At 38.5% G+C, this 21,116-nt stretch overlaps 1 protein-coding gene across 1 annotated transcript in view; it reads left to right on the top strand.

Annotated features, from left to right (window-relative positions):
- The first annotated feature begins 1,246 nt into the window (after positions 1–1,246).
- ORC5 (origin recognition complex subunit 5) overlaps positions 1,247–21,116 on the top strand; it is a 109,699-nt gene continuing 89,829 nt past the window's right edge. The window contains exons 1-4 of the mRNA XM_066239918.1: positions 1,247–1,410; positions 9,816–9,908; positions 13,505–13,705; positions 20,997–21,071. Coding sequence (XP_066096015.1) covers positions 1,339–1,410; positions 9,816–9,908; positions 13,505–13,705; positions 20,997–21,071 — 441 coding nt within the window. The 5' untranslated portion in view covers positions 1,247–1,338. The remainder of the gene's footprint in view (positions 1,411–9,815; positions 9,909–13,504; positions 13,706–20,996; positions 21,072–21,116) is intronic.

Raw genomic sequence — 21,116 nt, 5'->3', positions numbered from 1 at the left:
TTACTGACTGCTTATTATTATTGCACCAGGCACTACAGTATATACTAAAGATAGAGTTGTGAAGAAGACAGTGTTTCCTGCTCTAATAAAGCATCTGGAGAGGGAGACCAACATCTAGATAATTATTTAGTTTTTTCTTGAATGTTATAAAGATGTAGTGTTATAAAAATGTTTAACAGTATTAAGAGGGTGGGTGAGGGCTAACTTCTTTTAAGAAGAGATATTGAAAGATTTGATGGTCCCACTGTACCCTTTATAATCTCTTTTAAAGTACTTAGGCAGCTGCATTTAAATTATTGCTTTAAAAATAACATTTTGACAAGCTAATAAGTTATAGGAGATCACGATTATCAAAAGATCCTTTGGGCCATCACAATTTAAATCCAATGTACCAGACACTAAGTATGTAATCATTGACTTCTAGCAACAATCCAGCTGTTACTGTTATTATTTCTATTTTATACATAAGGAAATTGAGATTCAAAATGTTCAGTGATTCTCCCAAGGTCTCTGTTCAGGTCTTGAGTGGCCCCAACCCAGGGGTTTCAGGACTCTAGTCCTCTTTTCACCGCACATTTCTGTCTAGTTCTTTTTTATTTTTAGAATCTTCTAATGTTTGGTTTCTGGCAGGAGTCCCATGAATAAATACATAAGAAAACATTCAAGGTAGCATTATTATTCTGTGTCTTCACCAAATACATTAGAACTTCCTCCCTGCAGGGAGAGACACTTGAAGATCTTGTTTCAGTCTTGCATGTAGACTAGTGACTCCATGTTATTGGTTCAGCACCATTACACCCTTTTTTGTTGCCCGGGATGTCGCTTATTTCCTTCCCTTCCTCAGGAAACAAAACACTCCGAGTCTGACTTCTCCACGGCCACGTGAAGAGGCGGCGCTGGTTCCACGCGCTCCTCCCTTCCTCTGTGGGGTCCTGGTCCGAAGCTCCACATTCGGGGCCTCAAGCACGGAACATGGGTATTCCCAGGAGCCCACAGAGCCTCTTAGCTCTTCTCAGTCCCACCTCCGGTCGACTCTGCCTGCGTCCTCTCGGCCTTCGGGAGCCAGCGCCAGGGACGGATACGCCAGACTCCAAACACCAGCCTCAGCAAGACCGTCCCTCAGAACAGTCCACAGAACCCGATACCCCCACCGGCTGCAGACCAAGGCGGGGCAGAGCTGCGCGCGATGACGTCACGCCGACGCACGGCCCCGCTGGCCCCGCCCACAAACCCGCGGTCCGGCTTCCGGTGGGAGGCGGAAGTTGTGGGACCGCGGCGTGGAGGAGCGGTTGTGGCTTACTTCGAGAGACTGGACTGGCTGGCTTGGTAGCCACCAGAATGCCTCATTTGGAAAACATGGTCCTTTGTCGCGAGTCCCAAGTGTCCGCGTTGCAGTCCCTATTTGGAGAGGTATTGTGGTCAAGCTATCTTTCCCAAACCCCGAAGGCAAATGTTTTTGTGGTGCGATGTGTTCCCTCTTTTTTTTTTTTTTCACCTTCGTGTGTGGATGGATAGGAGTTGAGATAGTGAGTGTTGAACGTCTACCCTACTCCTCAGTACCTCGCGTGGGCCCTGTGAGCGCCCCGCAGGACGTGCCCGGGACAGGGGTTTCCAGCAACCCCGCTTCTGAGACCCTGTCAGCCCTGAGCAGCCCTCAGTAGTAGCTTTTTATCTCTCCCCAGCTGGACGGGATCGTATACAAACAACGGGAGTGTTAGTGCTATGTATTCAGACGTGAGTGTGAACACTTCAGTGAGGTAGCTTGTGTAAGTCTAGTGTGGCTAACTGCAGAATCAGGGAGGGCCGAAGCGGTGCAAACGGTTTAAAACTTCAGCGTCTCTTCCAGAATTGTAAAAGCCTTGAGGAGGTCTGCTCTACACTTCAGACGCTGCCCGAGAGCAGAGGTTAAACGTCTTTGAATGGACACAGCTACGGGAACCCTTTTCATTGGTGGGAGGTCGTGTTCTCACACCCAAAACTTAATGTCTTTTTTATTATATTTTCATGGGGGGGGGCTTTTGATTCATACACATTATTTAGACTTGGAATTATTCAGACGTGGATCTTATTTGGAAGGAGAGAAAACCAGAGTTTAAAGTTATGCTCGTTATCTACCCCCAATTTCTGGTTTACCTTAAATTCTTTAAGTACTTTCACGCCCCTCAAAATGCTGTCTGGCAGTCTGAGGCGACCTGTGAAATGATAGTGGAAAAGTACCACCCTTCTAAGGGGGCACATTGGTTATAGAAATAAGAAAACAGTAACTGCATCCTCAGTATTTTACTCATAATGCTTTCAGTTACAGCTAGTTACATTGTTACAGAAACATGTTCTTGGTTATTCTCTGTGCATTCCTTCCTTGGAGTTGGTAAGCCGAGATCACTCCCAACAGAAGTGCATCTCCTGAAAGAGTATGTATTGGCAAGTACAGATGAGCAGCAACAGCATGCGATGGCCTCAGAAAGGGTTTTGACTTTTGCTCTTACTGCAAATCATGTTTAAGAATATTATCACTTCTGCAAGGTGCTATGCATGTGGGGGCAAACAAAAAACTGGTTCTTTTATTGTGTGTGTTTTTCCAAAGTGAGAAGCAAGGAGGCAGAAAGACAGACTCCGCATGCACCCGACCAGGGATTTACCCGGCATGCCCACCAGGGGGCGATGCTCTGCCCATCTTGGGCATTGCTCTGTTGCAACCAGAGCCATTCTAGCGCCTCAGCCATGGAGCCATCCTCAGCATTTGCGCCAATGGAGCCTTGGCTGAGGGAGGGAAAGAGAGAGACAGAGAGCAAGGAGAAGGGGAAGGGTGGAGAAGCAGATGGGCGCTTCTCTTGTGTGCCCTCGCTGGAATCAAATCCGGGATTTCCACACGCTGGGCCAGTGCTCTACTGCTGAGCTAGCTGGCCAGGGCTCTGGTTCATATTTTTAAGCAAGTTCATTTATTTGTTCAACAAATACTGAGCACTGTGTGAGGCACTGAACGAAACTCCAGCTTATTACAGTTTATGTTAGGGAGGTCTATGAAAGTAAAAGATTAAATAACAATACGAGTTCAGTTTAATTCTTGAGAGCAATAGGAATGATGTTATGAGGTAGGATATTATTAAACAGCAAATAATGGATGCAGATGAGTGTAGCAGGATTCCAGAAAAGAAGGGATTTAGCGTAGCCTGAAAAAATTTAATGAGGAATGTCTGAATTTTTCTTTAAAGGTGAAATATAATATTTGTATAGCAGAGATACTCAGCAAGCATGTGTTTTAATTCTTGGGATAGAATTTTTGAGCCATTTAATTTACAAGATTGTTATATACATTTTTAAAAAGGGTTTAATATACTAATAGTCATTTTTAGTTTATTCAGAAAAATTTTTCCTATATAAACCTGATTTACAATTTGTCTTGCAAAAGGAAATGTATAACTTAGTGGCTAGAATGTAATGTGTTTATGACTATTATTGTAGTGGTAGATGATGATCATGGAGACTTTCATGAAAATTGCATCGTCCAATTTGTAATTTTTATTATTTTTTATTTGTAAATTAAATTTAATGGGTAACATTGATCAATAAGAATGCATAAGTTTCAGGTAAACATCTCTATAACATTTGACCTGTTGATTGCGTTGTGTGCCCGTCACCCAAAGTCAAATTATTTTCTATCACCATATATTATTCCCTCTTATCTCCCCTCCTCCAACCCACTCTCTCTGGTAACCACTTCACTTTTATCTATGTCCAAGAGTCTCAGTTTTATATCCCACCTATTTGTGAAATCATATACAGAGGGTCTTCGGATTACGGCACAGTTCTGTTCCTATGACAGTGATGTAACTCGATTTTTGGTGTAAGTTGAAACACACCCTAGCCTAAGTCACTTACCTATCCTAACACAGTTGTAAAATCATAATCTAGAACATAAAAACACAACTAAGCCAAAAATGGCATAGGTTATCGTATTGGGGGACGCCAACTCCCTCACTCGTAAGCCAAGTTACTGCTTATTCTTCTGCGCACAACCAAGCTAGTTCGCCCACGTAGTCCATAAGTACAATGCTAATGGCATAAGCCGAAACACTCACATCTCAACTTTTTAAAGGTTTTATGGGAGTGAACGTAGTAAACTTGACACATCATATGTCAAGACTGTTGTAACCTGAGGATCCCCTGTAGTTTTTAGCTTTTTCTGGTTTACTTAGTTCACTTAGCATAATGTTCTCAAGGTCCATCCATGTTGTCGTAAATGGCAGTATTTCATTATTTCCTATAACTGTGTAGTATTCTATTGTATATATGTACCACATCTTTATCTAGTTCTCTGTTGGGGGGCACTTTGGTTGTTTCTATGTCTTGGCCACGTTGAATAATGCTGTGATTAACATGGGGGTGCATGTGCCTTTGTGTACCAATGTTTTTGAGTAGATACCGAGTAGAGATTGCTGGGTCACATGGTTATTCTATTTTGAATTTTTTGAGGTACCACCATACTTTCTTCCATAATGGCTGAACCAGTTCACATTCCTACCAGTAGAGAATGAAGGTTCCTTTTTTGCCACAGCCTCTCCAACACTTGTTATTACCTGTCTTGTTGACAATAGCCAATCTAACAGGTATGAAGTGGTAACTCATGTAGTTTTGATTTGCATTTCTCAAATAGCTAGTGAAGATGAGCATCTTTTTATATATCTGTTGCCGTTTGTATGCCATCTTGTGAGAAGTGTCTGTTCATGTCCTCTCCCCATTTTTTCACTGGTTTGTTTGTTGTTGAGCTTTGTGAGTTCTTTATATATATTGGACATTAACCCCTTGTTAGAGCTGTTTGTGAATCTCAGCTCCTGTTTGGTTGGCTGCCTTTTGTTTTGTTATCAGTTTCTTTTGCTGTGCAGAAGCTTTTTAGTTTGATATCATTCATTTTTTTTTTTTTTTTTTTTTTTGCCTTTACTTCCCTTGCCTTTGGGGTCAAGTTCATAAAATGTTCTTTATGGCCAAGGTCCATAAATTTATTAGTACCTATGATTTTTCTGTGTAACTTAATTGTTTCATATCTTATATTTAGGTCTTTGATCCATATTTAATTAATTTTTGTACATGGGGACAAAGTGTGGTCAAGTTTTATTCTTTTGCATGTAGCTTTCCAATTTTCTCATCACCTTTTACCTTGATTCTATTCTAGTGGTCTATATGTCTGTTTTTTTGCTAATATCATGCTATTTTGATTATCATGGTTCTGCAGTATAATTTGAAGTCAGATAATGTGACTTCAAATTGATTCTATTCTAGTGGTCTATATGTCTGTTTTTTTTGCTAATACCATGCTATTTTGATTATCATGGCTCTGCAGTATAATTTGAAGTCAGATAATGTGATATCCCCGGCTTCATTCTTTGTTCTTGAGGTAGCTTTGGCTATTCCTGGTATTTTATGGTTCCATACAAATCTGGTGATTTTTTTTTTCTATTTCTTTAAAAATGACATTGGGATTTTAATGGTGATTGCGTTAAATATTGCTTTGGGTAATATGGCCATTTTAATTATGTTGATTCTTCCAATTCATAAATATGGAATATTTTTCCATTTCATTATGTCTTCTTCAATTTTATTTTATTATTATTTTTTTCTTTTTTTCTTTTTCTTTTTATTTTTTTGTATTTTTCTGAAGTTGGAAATGAGGAGGCAGTCAGACTCCCACATGCGCCTGACCGGGATCCACCTGGCATGCCCACCAGGGGGCGATGCTCTGCCCATCTAGGGCGTTGCTATTTTATTATTATTTTTAAGTGAGAGGAGGGGAGATAGTGAGAACAGACTTCTGTATGCAGGCGGTCCAGGATCTACCCGGCAACCTCGTCTGGGGCCAGTGCCTGTGCTTGGGTTCCAAGCTTTTGTTAGTGCCTGAGGCTGACATGCTAGGACTAACCAAGCTATCTTCAGCATCTGGGCCATGCTAGAACAAGTCAAGCCACTGGCTGCGGGAGGGGAAGAGATAGAGAAGGGGAAGAGAGATGGGGAGAGAAGCAGATGATCACTTCTACTGTGTGCCCTGATTGGGAATCAAACTGGAGATGTCCATACACTGGGTTGAAGGTCTATCCACTGAACCACCAGCCAGGGCCATCAAGTTTTTTCAATAATGCTTTGCAGTTATCAGTACATACATAGGTCTTTCACATCTTTTGTTAAGTTTATTCCTAGGTATTTTATTATTTTGGTTGCAATTGTGAAAGGAATTCATTTTAATTCATTTTTTGAAGTTTCATTGTTGGTATATAGGAAAGCAGTAGACTTACATATTAATTTTGTATCCAGCAATTTTACTGTATTTTTTTATTGTTTCTAATAGTTTTTCGGTGGAGTCAGTGGGATTTTCTATATACAGGATCAAGTCATCTGCAAAAAGTGATACCTTTACTTCTTTCCCAATATAAATGGCTTTTATTGTTTTCTCTTTCCTGATTGCTCTAGCTACTACTTGTAGTACTATGTTGAATAAAAGTGGAGAGAGTGGGCAGCCTTGTCTTGTTCCTGATTTTCAAGGAAAAGTTTTCAGTTTCTCACCATCTAGTATGTTATTAACTTAGGGTTTGTCATATATGGCCTTTGTTATGTTGAGGTACTTTGATACACATTTTATTGAGTGTTTTCAACATAAATGGATGTTGGAACTTATTGAATGCCTTTTCTGCATCTATTGATAGGACCATATGATTTTTGTTTTTTGTTTTGTTGATGTGGTATATTACATTGATTGATTTCCATACATTGAACTGTCTGTCCTTGTGCTCCTGGAATAAATCCCACTTGATTGTGATGTATTTTTTTAAATGTATTTTATTCAAATTGCTAGTATTTTGTTTCATATTTTTGCATCTGTATTCATTAGAGATATTGGTGTGTGGTTTTCTTTTTTTGTATTGTCCTTACCAGCTTTTAGACTCAGGGTTATGTTGGCTTCATAAAATGTGTTAGGGAGTATTGTTTTTTCTTATATTTTTGGAAGACATTGAGAAGGACAGGTACCAAATTTTAGAACGTTTGGTAGAATTCACTAGTGTAGCCATCTGGTCCTGGACTTTTATTTTGGGGGAGGTTTTTGGCAGTTTCTATTTCCTCCTTGCTTATAAGTCTATTTATGTTTTCCCCTTCTTCATGATTCAGGCTAGGTAGTTTGTATAGTTCTAGCAATTTAGCCATTAATTCTAGATTGTTGAAATTGGTGGCATATAATAAATTTTGTAGTATTTTAGTATGATTCTTTGTTTATTTATGATGTCTGTGGTAATTTCTCCTCTTTCATTTTGGATTTTATTTATATGAGTCCTTTCTCTTTTTTCCTTAGTGAGTCTAGCTAGGGGTTTGTCAATTTTTTTTTTTTTTTTTGCATTTTTCTAAAGCTGGAAACAGGGAGAGACAGTCAGACTCCCGCATGCGCCCGACCGGGATCCACCTGGCACGCCCACCATGGGGCGATGCTCTGCCCACCAGGGGGCGATGCTCTGCCCATCCTGTGCGTCGCCATGTTGCGACCAGAGCCACTCTAGCACCTGGGCAGAGGCCAAGGAGCCATCCCCAGTGCCCGGACCATCTTTGCTCCAATGGAGCCTTGGCTGCGGGAGGGGAAGAGAGAGACAGAGAGGAAGGCGCGGCGGAGGGGTGGAGAAGCAAATGGGCGCTTCTCCTGTGTGCCCTGGCTGGGAATCGAACCCGGGTCCTCCGCACGCTAGGCCGACGCTCTACCGCTGAGCCAACCGGCCAGGGCAGGGGTTTGTCAATTTTATTGATCTTTTCAAAGAACCAGTTCTTTGTTGTATTACTTTTTTCTATATTTTTTATTCAGTATTTCATTTAGTTCTGCTCATTTACTGTTTCCTTTCTTCTGCTGACTTTGGGTTGCCTTTGTTCTTCTTTTTCTAGTTCTTTCAGATGTGATGTGAAGTTGTTTTCTTGGAGGACCTCTCCTGTTTCTTGATATAAGCTGGTAATGATATAAACTTCCCTCTTATTACTGCTTTCATTGCATCCAAGAAGTTTTTGTTTGTTTTTTTTTTCTTTTGTTTGTTTGTTTAGAAAGAGAAATGAGAGAGACTGTGGGGGAGTATCAATTCATAGTAGTTGCTTCTCATATGTGCCTTAACTGGGCAAGTTCAGGGTTGTTTTTTTTTTATTGTAATACATGAGAATGTTTTCTTTTTTTTTTTCTTTTTGTATTTTTCTGAAGCTGGAAACGGGGAGAGACAGTCAGACAGATTCCCGCATGCGCCCGACCGGGATCCACCCAGCACGCCCACCAGGGGCGACGCTCTGCCCACCAGGGGGCGATGCTCTGCCCCTCCGGGGCGTTGCTCTATCGTGACCAGAGCCACTCTAGCGCCTGGGGCAGAGCCATCCCCAGGGCCCGGGCCATCTTTGCTCCAATGGAGCCTTGGCTGCAGGAGGGGAAGAGACAGACAGAGAGGAAGGAGAGGGGGAGGGGTGGAGAAGCAGATGGGCGCTTCTCCCGTGTGCCCTGGCCGGGAATCGAACCTGGGACTTCTGCACGCCAGGCCAACACTCTACCACTGAGCCAACCGACCAAGGCCTAAGTTCAGGGTTTCAAACTGGTGATCTCAGCATTCTAGGTTGATGCTCTATGCACGGCACCACCACAGGTTAGGCGTGAGAAATTTTGATATGTCGTGTTGTCATTCTCATTTGTCTGTATATATCTTTCGATGTCTGCTTTTATTTCTTTTTGACCCAGTAATTTTTTAGAAGTATGTTTAATTTCTACATTTTTGTGGTTTTCATCCTTTTTGCAGTTGAATTCTAATTTCTATGTGTATGGTCTGTTTTTTTTTTAAATTTTATAATTATATTAAAATGTGTGTCTTTTCATTAGACTATGAACTCCTCCAAAGCATATTTTGGCTTTAACTGATATTTTATGCTTCTTCAGTGCATAATTGTTTTCAGAATTTAATAGGTATCTAATACATGTTTTTTGTGTGACTGAAACATATTTGTAATATTATTTTTTGTTAGCTGATTCCTTTTTTAAAAAAGTTATTGATTGATTGAGTACAAAGAGAGAGAAACATCAATTTGTTATTCTACTTATTTATGCATTCATTGGTTAATTCTTGTATGTGCTCTGACTAGGGATCTAACCTGCCACCTTGGCATATCAGGAGAATACTCTTAACCAACTGAGCTACGTGGCCAGGGCATAGGCAGCTCATTCTTAATGTGCTGTAGGAGAATCTTGGAAATATGTATTTTTGAAATATATGCTATGTAGATTTTACCAATTTTTTGATGAAACAAATACTAAGTGGCTGAGGTAAATTTAATATGCATAGGTCAAAAATATCCTGTAAGTTTACCTAAGAACAGAGGACTCTTGAAATTCTTAAAACCCTGTGATTATATTTGTTTAGTTTCAAAGCTTTAAAATGTATCATGAAGTTGCATCCTATGTGGGATTATATATTTTACAAAAGGGTTAAGATAAAAATGGAGTATGGTTCAAGTTATCCTTGAAAAATTCTCTTAAATTTATTATAAAATTTCCCTTTGAAATTACAAGTTTGTATATATAAACCTGTACAATAATATAAAGTGTATGGGTAGGTATAGTATATAATAAATAAGCCAAATTTTAATTCCTTAACAGAGAAAGTGCTTAGATGAATTCAAGTAAATTCAAAGTATGGTGATTACTATATGCTCTCCATTGAAATAATTTGGATGATTATTTTATTTTACTACATAAAACTTTCTTGCCAACTAATAATTGTTTCTGTTTTGTATGTACAGACTGATAATCATCTTTTCTCTCCTAGAGGAATCATTTCAGCTTTCCATCCATTTTTATCTATGGACACACTGCCAGTGGAAAGACCTATGTCACACAGACTTTATTGAAAACTTTAGAGGTAAGAATAACCCCAATTCAGTGTTAACTGATTTTTACTCAAAGTTCGAGAGATGGAAGGGATCTGGGAGATTACTTAGTCCAGTTGACCTTTCCCTGAAGGAATATTGTCTACATTAAACGTATTTGACCAACTTTTGTTTGAATATCTTCAAAGATTGCAATATTCAGAAAGGATTGCTAGATAATTTGAGCCTTTATGTTAGAAAATTATTTTTGATTTCTGACTTTCTTTGGCTGATAATATTTGGGGAAAAACACACATGATAATCTATTCTTTTTTTTTTTTTTTTTTTTGTATTTTTCTGAAGCTGGAAACGGGGAGAGACAGTCAGACAGACTTCCGCATGCGCCCGACCGGGATCCACCCGGCACGCCCACCAGGGGCGACGCTCTGCCCACCAGGGGGCGATGCTCTGCCCCTCTGGGGCGTCGCTCTGCCACGACCAGAGCCACTCTAGCGCCTGGGGCAGAGGCCAAGGAGCCATCCCCAGAGCCCGGGCCATCTTTGCTCCAATGGAGCCTCGGCTGCGGGAGGGGAAGAGAGAGACAGAGAGGAAGGAGGGGGTGGGGGTGGAGAAGCAAATGGGCGCTTCTCCTATGTGCCCTGGCCGGGAATCGAACCCGGGTCCCCCGCACGCCAGGCTGACGCTCTACCGCTGAGCCAACCGGCCAGGGCGATAATCTATTCTTTAAAAATATTAAAATACGTTTATTTTTCATTGTTATATTTATAATATTGATACTGATAATTTTGAATCTCTACAGATACAAAACTGCATATAGCACCTTTACCCTGCCTTTTTTCCCATGTTGCCTATCACAGTGAATGATCTTTTTTTTTTTTTACAAAGACAGCTTTATTTCTTAGTTTTTTTTTTATTTATTTATTCATTTTAGAGAGGGGAGGGAGAGAGAGAGAGAGAGAGGAGAGACAGAGAGAGAGAAGGGGGGGAGGAGCTGGAAGCATCAACTCCCATATGTGCCTTGACCAGGCAAGCCCAGGGTTTCGAACCGGCGACCTCAGCATTTCCAGGTCGACGCTTTATCCACTGCACCACCACAGGTCAGGCACAGTGAATGATCTTAATAGTCACATTGTTGTCAAAATTTTTTCTTCCTCTTTCTATTTCAGTAAAGCGAACCAGTAAACATCTACTCTTCATTCTACATTATTAATATCTTGATTTCATGTACCTTTAATCATAGCCATAGCAAACTCAGTTTCATTTACCATTGTTTCTTTCATGCATTTCTGCAATAGTCTCAATGCAATCTATTCTTCACCCCACCCTAGTTCATAAAGATCTCACTTAAGATCATTAGGAAAACACTCCAGTGCTTTGTCTGTTACATATGACCCTTCATAAGCTGGATTCAGTTTATTTTTCATAATTACTAAGAATTTGGGCTGTAGAATCTGGCAGACTCATGTTCATCTGGGTTTACCACTTTTTGCTTCCCCATCTGAAAACAAGCTAATAGTGACAACATGTGAAATCATTGTGATATTTAAATGAGTTAAAACATGAAAGATGCTTAGTACAGTACTCAGTATATAATAATCACTCAATAAAGGTTATCCGCTATTATTAATGATTATTGCCACACACACCCTCTATCATGTTCTAAGCCAGGATGAGCAAACTTTATCTCAAGGGCCAGATAATAAATATTTTAGGCTTGTGGCTATATAATTACTATCACAACTCCTCAACTTAGTGTGAAAGCAGTTGTGGAAAGTATTTATCTGAACAAGTATAGCTGTGTTCTAACACAATTTTCTAAAACATGACTGGCCATAGGCTATGTAGTTTGCTAGCCCCAGTCTTAAACTCCAGCTCTGAGGGTGCATGTTTCATATGGCATTCTGAAGGACTTAGAGTTCCTGCTCTCTCACTTTCAGGCCTTGGCACATAATGCTCCCTTTGCTTGAAATAGCTTCCCTATAGTCACTCACTAGCCTCTATTACCCTGTGGCGTGGCAGATACTTATATACTGTTCTATGTGTTGTTCTGCTTACAATTTGGAAAGTCATTCTTGACTCCTTAGGGTGTTTTAGATTCTCTGCTTAATTCTGTCATAATATTTAGTCATTTTAGCTGTTATATTGTATTTGTGTTTTGCTGGCTCAATACTGAATTTCTTAAGATTATCCTCAGCACCAAGCACAGTGCTTGATACATATCAGCTTGTGAATTTTAGCCTTTGATCCCTGAGAACACCTGGGCAGTTTCACAAAACGGATGCCTTGCATTCATACTAAACTCAGAATCTGAAGGTACAAGGTCCTGGGTCAGGCCTTTGCATTTGAGAACCCATTGTATAAAGTGTCCAAAAATAAAGACGTTGAATAAAAGCATGAAAACTGAATAAGGAAGTTAAATATTTAAGGAATGTATTTCATTTTTAACACATAATTTTTGCTGTTATTTGATCATTATATGTAAATGATGTAATACTACTTCTGGTTCAAGTGCACAAAGAGATACTTAGAATATGCTACCATTAAAGGTCCAGACACTTATTTATAATGGATAGCTTGTGGCCTCTAGTTCAAAAAGGAATGAGGATAAAAGAGGTCAGCAAGTGCTGAGGAAACGGTGCCTAAGTAAATATATTATATAGCCTTAGTTACATCATTACTCAGAGAAAGAAAAGCCCCCCCCTTTATTGGATGAGATTTATAGAATATCACTAGGTAGTTATAGGTTACATTATTTGTGCCAAATGCCACAAGTTATCTTTTTCTTAGTGATCAATACTGCTTTTGTGATTTTATCCTGAAAACAGACTTGAATTTGTGAGCAAGCCTTTTGTTTCCTTTTTACTTGAGGAATTATCTCCATTTTGATAGTTCTCTAAATGAAGAGCTAGTTCTCAATATTCATAAGATGATTACTATGGTTTTTAACTCTTAAAATTATTTTTTTAATCTAGGTGCACTCATCATTAAGGATATTACCTTAAAATTATAAATATGAAATTTTAACATGCAAATGTACTTGGTTTCCTTATAAGAATTCTTTAGAGGAAAATACAAGTTTGCTTTGAATCCTTATAGGGAACAAATGGCAAACTCAAACGACTGAAGTGAGTTTAATGCAGGGACCATTGCACAAAGGTTGAAGAAATATTAAGGGAACCAGTAAGGGATGGTGAAGCAGTGATAGGTAGTCTTTACCTCTCCCAGACCTGAACAGGCCACAGGAAATTATTAGTGGACACCAGCAAGAAACGGTAGCCTCAGCTAAATACTACCCAACGGGGGCTGTGGTCTTTGGTAGAAGGTTGTAGCCACTGTCAAACTGTGGAGCTCTGAGGGGTGGGCCTGGGGATCAAGGGAATGCAACCTTTCTCTCTTACTACTCTCCTTCAGTCTGCTGCTGGTTCTTCCCACTGGCTGAATCCTATCGGTGCCAGAAAATAAGAGAGTCTGGGCTATGCTTTGTGTAACATTCAGACTCTTGGGACACAGCAAGTTGGAAGATTGTGGGGTAAAGGTTTAGAAGGGCAAATGGGAAATATACAGTAGAGCCATACTTGTGCATGTGTGTGTGTATCTTTTAATACTCCTTTCGGTATTTTATTTTCAGCTCCCACATGTCTTTGTGAATTGTGTTGAATGCTTTACCTTGAAGTTGCTTTTGGAACAAATTTTAAACAAGTTGAATCATCTTAGTTCTTCAGAGGATGGGTGTTCTACTCAAATAACCTGTGACACATTTAATGACTTTGTTCACTTGTTTAAGCAAGTAACTGAAGCTAAAAGTCTCAAAGATCAGACTGTGTATATTGTAAGTATTTAATTATATTATATTATCTCAACTCTTATTTGAAAACTGGTTTGTTTATAAACTCAATTTCCAAATGTTTGTTTTGACTCTCATTATGTGCAGTACACTATGCAAGGTTGAAGGATTTGGGGATACAAAAATGATTTATATCTATTTCTTTTTTTTTTTTTTTTTTGTATTTTTCTGAAGCTGGAAACGGGGAGAGATAGTCAGACAGACTCCCGCATGCGCCTGACTGGGATCCACCCGGCACGCCCACCAGGGGCGACGCTTTGCCCACCAGGGGGCGATGCTCTGCCCCTCCGGGGCGTTGCTCTGCCATGACCAGAGCCACTCTAGCGCCTGGGGCAGAGGCCAAGGAGCCATCCCCAGCGCCCGGGCCATCTTTGCTCCAATGGAGCCTTGGCTGCGGGAGGGGAAGAGACAGACAGAGAGGAAGGAGAGGGGGAGGGGTGGAGAAGCAGATGGGCACTTCTATGTGCCCTGGTCGGAAATCAAACCCGGGACTTCCGCATGCCAGGCCGACGCTCTACTGCTGAGCAAACTGGCCAGGGCTTAGATCTATTTCTTATCCAAAGGGAGCTTCAGTGTAGTAGAAGAGTTATGACATATAAGCTGACATGAATATATGCAGAATGTGGTAAGAAATAGCCATGAGATGCAAAGTACTGACTTAGTCAGTCTGGTACAGCTTCAAGAGGTGATAGCATTTGAGATAGACCTGAAGGAGTGATTAGGGTGTTAATAGGATGAAACTGAAGAAGAGGAATTTCAGATGAAGGAATTATATAAGCCAATACATACAGATGGGAATGGAGGCCAGGAAATGTGAAATAGTATAGTTTTAGTGGGTTATAAGTATAAAGGGAGAAAAAGGACTAGAAAGGTAGGTAGTGGCACATCACAGAGTATATGAGAACTATACTAAAAACACTTTATTTCATTTACTAGATAGAGGAGGTAGTGATGATTTTAGAGCAACAAATAATATGCTTTGGGAAGGTTACTCTGAAGGCATGCTGAATAGGTGAATTGGAGGAGGTAAAAGGGTGAAGGTTAGAGTAATGGTTTTGAGGCTTTTGTAGCTGTTTACATCAGAGGGAATTTGGGCCTGGACTGGAGTTGGGCAGGAGAAGGAATAAATGGAAGAGACAGCAAAAGTCAAATTTGTCAATTGTGTATGGAGTAGGTTTGTGGGGAAAGATGAATCAAGTAATTTTACCCTTAGCAACTGAGGTAGGGTAAGAGACAAGATCATTGGTGGAGAGGAATTTAAGGAACGTCTACTATATCTGAAGGGGATCATTCATGTAGGTGTGAAATAACCAAAATATACAGGAGTTGTATCAGAAAAATGATAGCCCAAAACTGTAATATGTAAGAATGAGCACAAATGACCCCAGAATATTTGGGTGGCTTCAACAAGTAGAATTTCAATATTCTAGAAACAGCCATGAGGAATAATTCGGGCCCTATTCATTTTTCAAGTCCAGTGTTTCAGTATTTGTTAATTGACTAAATATTAAGGGTGGAAAAGTTTGCAGATTAATTTAGTGTAGAACATTTTTTTAGAATAAGTGTATGGACTGTTCAGCTATGTAATATATGAATTGGTAACCTTCATTACTTAGAAATCACATAAAAAGGTGGCTGAAAATGTTTTCTAGTCAATAAACTAGTTTCCAAATCAAGAGTCGATTAGAATGCCTTCATGTAACTTATTAAGAAAAATATTTGGATCTGAATTCAAGTTTTTACTTCTCTGAATATTAATTATCTGATAATTGCTTTTGAAGAAGGATCATTTATTAGAATACCATAGTTATTAGTTAGACTTAGTTTACTATATCAAATCAGAATGAACTATTAATTTAGGACTCCAGTTGTATTTTGTATTAAAATGGGCATAAAAATTGACCAATTTATTTGAATTAGTCTGTGTACTCAATTAGAAAGTTATTTAAATGGAGCTTGATGGGAAAATTACATAATGTGAATGCATAATAGGGAAACTAATTTATATATTTTTAATAGTAAGTAATTTTAGCTTTGTTTTGTCTAAACTAATTAGGAATGAAATATCTTAAGTTGATTACTCATGTATTTTTTCCAAGCTGTCTATTAATTAATAAAAAATGTATAAAACAATTTGTTTTATTTAGGGAAACTATTATATTCCCTGAATTTTAATTTTATTTCTAATTTAAATAATTATAATATGCAATAAGATCTACTAGTAGAGTATAAATGATTCAACAGCTTTCTTTGGAGAAAGGGTGATTTCAATTCTGGGAAGAAAATGTACAAGAGGCACCTAAAACATCCTGCCATAATGGAAAATTAGGATATTAACTACTACTATGGTTAATTTAAGAAGACACAGGATCTCGTGGATCAAAAGAATTAATACTGTTAAGAAGTCCTTACTTCCCAAAGTGATTTATTAATTCAGTGTAATCCCTATGAAAATTCCAATGGATATATTTGGTGGGACACTTGAATCCATGTAAACACAATAAATTAAAAACTAATGAAAATTTTAAAAAAAGAATAAAAAAATTCCAATGGAATTTTTCACAGAAATGTAAAAATTATTCTAGAATTTCTGTAGAATCACAAAAGACCCTGAATAGCTAAAGAATTCTTAACATAGAGAAACAAATCCTGAGAAAGCTAGAACCTCCTGATTTTAAACTACAGTATAAAGCTCTAGTCATCAACACAGTATGGCACCGGCATAAAAGTAGACACACAGACCTATGAAAAAGGAGAGAGAGCCCAGAAGTAAACTCACATATGTATGGTCAATTAATTTACAACGAAGGAGCCAAGAGTATACAGTGGAGAACAGATCGTCTCTTTAGTAACTGGTGTTGGTAAAACTGGCTAGCTACATGCAAAAGAATGAAACTGGACCAGTATCTTACACTATGCACAGAATCAACTTAAAATGGATTAACACTTGATCATAAGACCTGAAACTAAAACTCCTCGAAGAAACACAGGAAAAAAGTGTTCTTTACAGGCCCTGGCCGGTTGGCTCAGTGGTAGAGCGTCGGCCTGGCAGTGCGGAAGTCCCGGGTTCGATTCCGGCCAGGGCACATGGGAGAAGCGCCCATCTGCTTCTCCACCCCTCCCCCTCTCCTTCCTCTCTGTCTCTCTCTTCCCCTCCCGCAGCCGAGGCTCCATTGGAGCAAAGATGGCCCGGGCGCTGGGGATGGCTCCTTGGCCTCTGCCCCAGGTGCTAGAGTGGCTCTGGTCGCAACAGAGCGACACCCCGGAGGGGCAGAGCATCGCCCCCTGGTGGGCAGAGCGTCGCCCCCTGGTGGGCGTGCTGGGTGGGCACATGCGGGAGTCTGTCTGACTGTCTTTCCCCGTTTCCAGCTTCAGAGAAATACCAAAAAAAAAAAAAAAAAATGTTCTTTACATCAGTTTTGGCAATGATTTTTGGATTTGACACCAAAAACAAGACAACAAAAGCAAAAATAATTTAGTGTGACTACATCAAATTAAAACGCTTCACCCAGAAAAGGAAACCATCAACAAAATGAGAAACAACTTACAACAACAAAATGAGAGAAGATATTTGCAAATCATATATCTGATAAGGGGTTAATATCCAAAATATATAAGGAACTCATATATTCAGTAAAATATATAAGGAACTCATATAATCAGTAAAATAATCTGATTAAAAAAGGAGCAGAGGAACTTAATTGACGTTTTTCCAAAGACGATACCCACTGGCCAGTGGGTCCATGGAAAGGTCCTTGCCAGTAAGCATTCTTCATTAGAGAAAGCAAATCAAAACCACAATGAGGTATCACCTCACACCTGTTAGAATGGCTGTCATCAGAAAGATAAGAGATAAGTTTTGGCAGGGATGTGGATAAAAGGGAACCCTTTAGAACTGTTGGTGGGAATGTAAATTGGTTCAGCAACTTTGAAAAATGATGTGGAGTTTTCTCAAAAATTAAAAATAGAACTACCATATGATTTAGCAATTTCATTGATGGGTATGTATTCAAAGTAAATGAACTCAAGATCTTGAAGTTATATCTGCACTTCCATATTCATTACAGCATTATTCACAATAGCCGAGATATGGAAACAGCCTAAATATTCGTCAGTGGATATAAAAATGTGGTATACACTTGATCTTAGCAAGAAGGCTGAGAAGTGATAGATGTGGTATATATTGTTAACCTAAAATTTAAAAGCTGACATGAGAGGCAAGAGGTATTTATTTGGGATCAAAGAATTGCAATTTGGATAACAGATTTAAGCAGAAAACCCAAATACTGTCCCAATTATAGAATGAAAGCACGGGATTTTTATGAGAAATGGAAAGGAAGAATAACTTGAAAAGAAAGAATTCTTGTTGGTGCTAACAAGTTGAGCTATTCTTAGCTATATACCATTGGTTACTGATTTGATCTTCAGATAGAGTCCATAATCATTGGTCCTTGTGGTCAAGAGGTTTGCTTTCCTGTTGGCTTTACAAACAATTGTTTGTAAAAGAAGGTTGGTTTTAGCTCAGGGCAAAGATCTGGTTTAGCACAAAGATTCAAGTAATAAGACATGCTAGGCAATTCATCTAGAATTGCGACTTTGACTCCATTTGAAATGCTTGAGTTTATATTATTTTCCGCTTTCAGCCACAAGAAAGAAGGAAGTCCTGCCATTTGACGCAATACAGATGCATCTTGAGGGCATTATGCTAAGTGAAATAAGTCAGAGAAAGGGAAATACTATATGATCTTACTTGAATGGGGAATCAAGCTAACCTCAAGGAAACAAGAGTAAAATGGTGCTTATCAGGGCTTAGGGCGGAAAGGGAAGTGGGGAAACATTACTCTTCAGACTTCCAAAGCTATGAAAGAATAAGTTTTTAGTCTGTTTAAGCCACCAAATTTGTAATGATGTGTTACTGCAAACACAGAGCGCTAAGATAGGCCCCACTCATTATTCTGAAAATTGGTACATAAAGGGAAAGAATCAAGCATTTATCTCTTTTGTCCTGTATGAACTTGTTTCTGAAAGCTAAATAGGGAATGATGGAAAGTTCTTCCTAGAAAAATGTCCTCCAATAAATGCAGAAAGAATATATGAGATTATACATAGTTTTGCAATTCTTAATTAAATATTGTACATAGGCAGTGATAATCAGTTGATGCTGAAATCATTTAGTCAGAAGCTACTGGGGAACTCTGTAATGGATGGATCAGGTTTACAACTCTTTAACCTGTCAGTCAGTCTTAACATCACCACAAAAGAGAGAGAATCGGGTATTATATGCTTGCTGATGTAGTTCAATAAGAAATATACAGCACTATTTGTGAAGTATTATTACTCAAAACTCAAACCTGAATCTGATCAAAAGTATGGATCTACCTATTATTTTACAGTAAATATAGAGGACATAGGAACACATTAAATGACACTACAAAAATGCCAATCCAGAATATAGAAAAAAAATACAATCAACTAATCTAGAATACGGAAAAAAAAAAAAATGCAGTCAGCCAATCCTGAATTGGAAAGTCCTACATGACAAATGACGTGGTTTCTCTAACAAATACCAGAGGAAAAAAGGAAGGGTCATGGAACTGTTACCATTTAAAACAGATTTTAGACTACAGATATACCAAATATCATAAGATACAATGTGTGCACCTTTTTGAATCCTGCATCAAATAAGCTAACTATGATGTTCATGGAACAAATGGGGAAATTTGAATATTGGTTTTGGATGATATTAAGGAATATCGTTTAAGTTTTTAGGCGTGATAATGATACTGTAGTTATGTTTTAAAAAATTAGTCTTTTGTAGCTGTATACTGACATATTTATGGAGAATGGTATGTATGGTATTTTCTTAAATTATCCAGCTAGATGGTGGAGGGAAAAGTGAGGAGTGGATAGAAGAAACAAGATTGGTTATATGTTGATGTTTGTTGGAGCTGGGAAAAATATATATGGTATATGGGAATTCCAGCTACTAATCTCCCTACTTTGTTTATATTTTAAAATTCCCATAACAAAAAGTAAAAAATGTTTGAGTAAATTTTTAAATAGTGTTTTAAGAACTTCATTTTTTTATGGACTAATGAATGACATCTTCAAACAGGTTTTAAAAAAATTTTTAATCCTTTTTAATAGAAATTTCAAATGTACAAAAAGAAATAGTGTGGTATATTCAATAATTACTAACATGTGGCCAAACTTTTGTGTGATCTCTACCCCATTTATTATTCCCTGAATCACGTCATCCATAACAATATGTTTATACTGTATCTATATCATGTCATTTATAAATCTGTACGTGTACTGTATCTCTATATAGTATACTATATATCTATAGAAGGTAAGTACCTTTAAAAAAAATGAAACAGTCCTAATAGCATTGTCCTATCACTGAACAAAATTCTGTCTTTTTTTTTCTTTTTACAGAGACAGAGAGAGAGTCAGAGAGAGGGATAGATAGGGACAGACAGGAACGGAGAGAGATGAGAAGCATCAATCATCAGTTTTTCGTTGCGACACCTTAGTTGTTCATTGATTGCTTTCTCATATGTGCCTTGACCGCGGGCCTTCAGCTAGACCAAGTAACCCCTTGCTGGAGCCAGTGACCTTGGGTCCAAGCTGGTGAGCTTTGCTCAAACCAGATGAGCCCGCGCTCAAACTGGCGACCTTGGGGTCTCGAACCTGGGTCCTCCTCATCCCAGTCTGATGCTTTATCCTCTGCACCTCTGCCTGGTCAGGCAATTCTGTCTTTCTTAACATTATCCATTATCCAGTTAAACAGGGTTTAGCATGCAGTTATAGTTGAAGCAAGAAAAATTTTATGTGATGAAATTCAGAATTTTCTGTGTTTCTCGGGTCATAAAGAGGTATAATTTTTGTTTTTGGTGGACAGTTATCATTTATCAAATAAAATAAAGAATGCACATGGTTGTATTTCTTAGGAACCTAAGAAAATGTCTTTAGACATCTTATATCATTATCTTTTTCATAGTATACCTGTAAAATAAACCTATTTAATGTAGCTTAGAATGACTCATTTTCTATTTAGAAATTTTAATTAAAACATTATAAATAGTCCATTTTTAACTTATTTGACCTATTTTAAAATCTTTCACAAATTAAATAGCAATTAAAAATTATAGTTTTTTTTTACCATGGGAAGTTCAATTCTTGAATTATACATTATTAATATTTATAACATAATTGTAAATGTTTTGTAAAGGGCTTTGCAAATTGATTTTGATGCTACATTTCTTTTTATAAGGTTCTAGATAAAGCAGAGTATCTAAGAGACATGAAAGCGAATATTTTGCCTGGGTTTCTTAGGTTGCAAGAATTGGTAAGTAATGTGTGAGAGTCTTTTTTACCTATGGCCTGATCAAAA

Source organism: Saccopteryx bilineata, chromosome 7 (assembly GCF_036850765.1).
Source record: "Saccopteryx bilineata isolate mSacBil1 chromosome 7, mSacBil1_pri_phased_curated, whole genome shotgun sequence".
Classification (NCBI taxonomy): Eukaryota; Metazoa; Chordata; class Mammalia; order Chiroptera; family Emballonuridae; genus Saccopteryx; species Saccopteryx bilineata.
The sequence above is the reverse complement of the archived record's forward strand: the minus strand, read 5'-3'. Positions and strand labels throughout refer to the sequence as shown.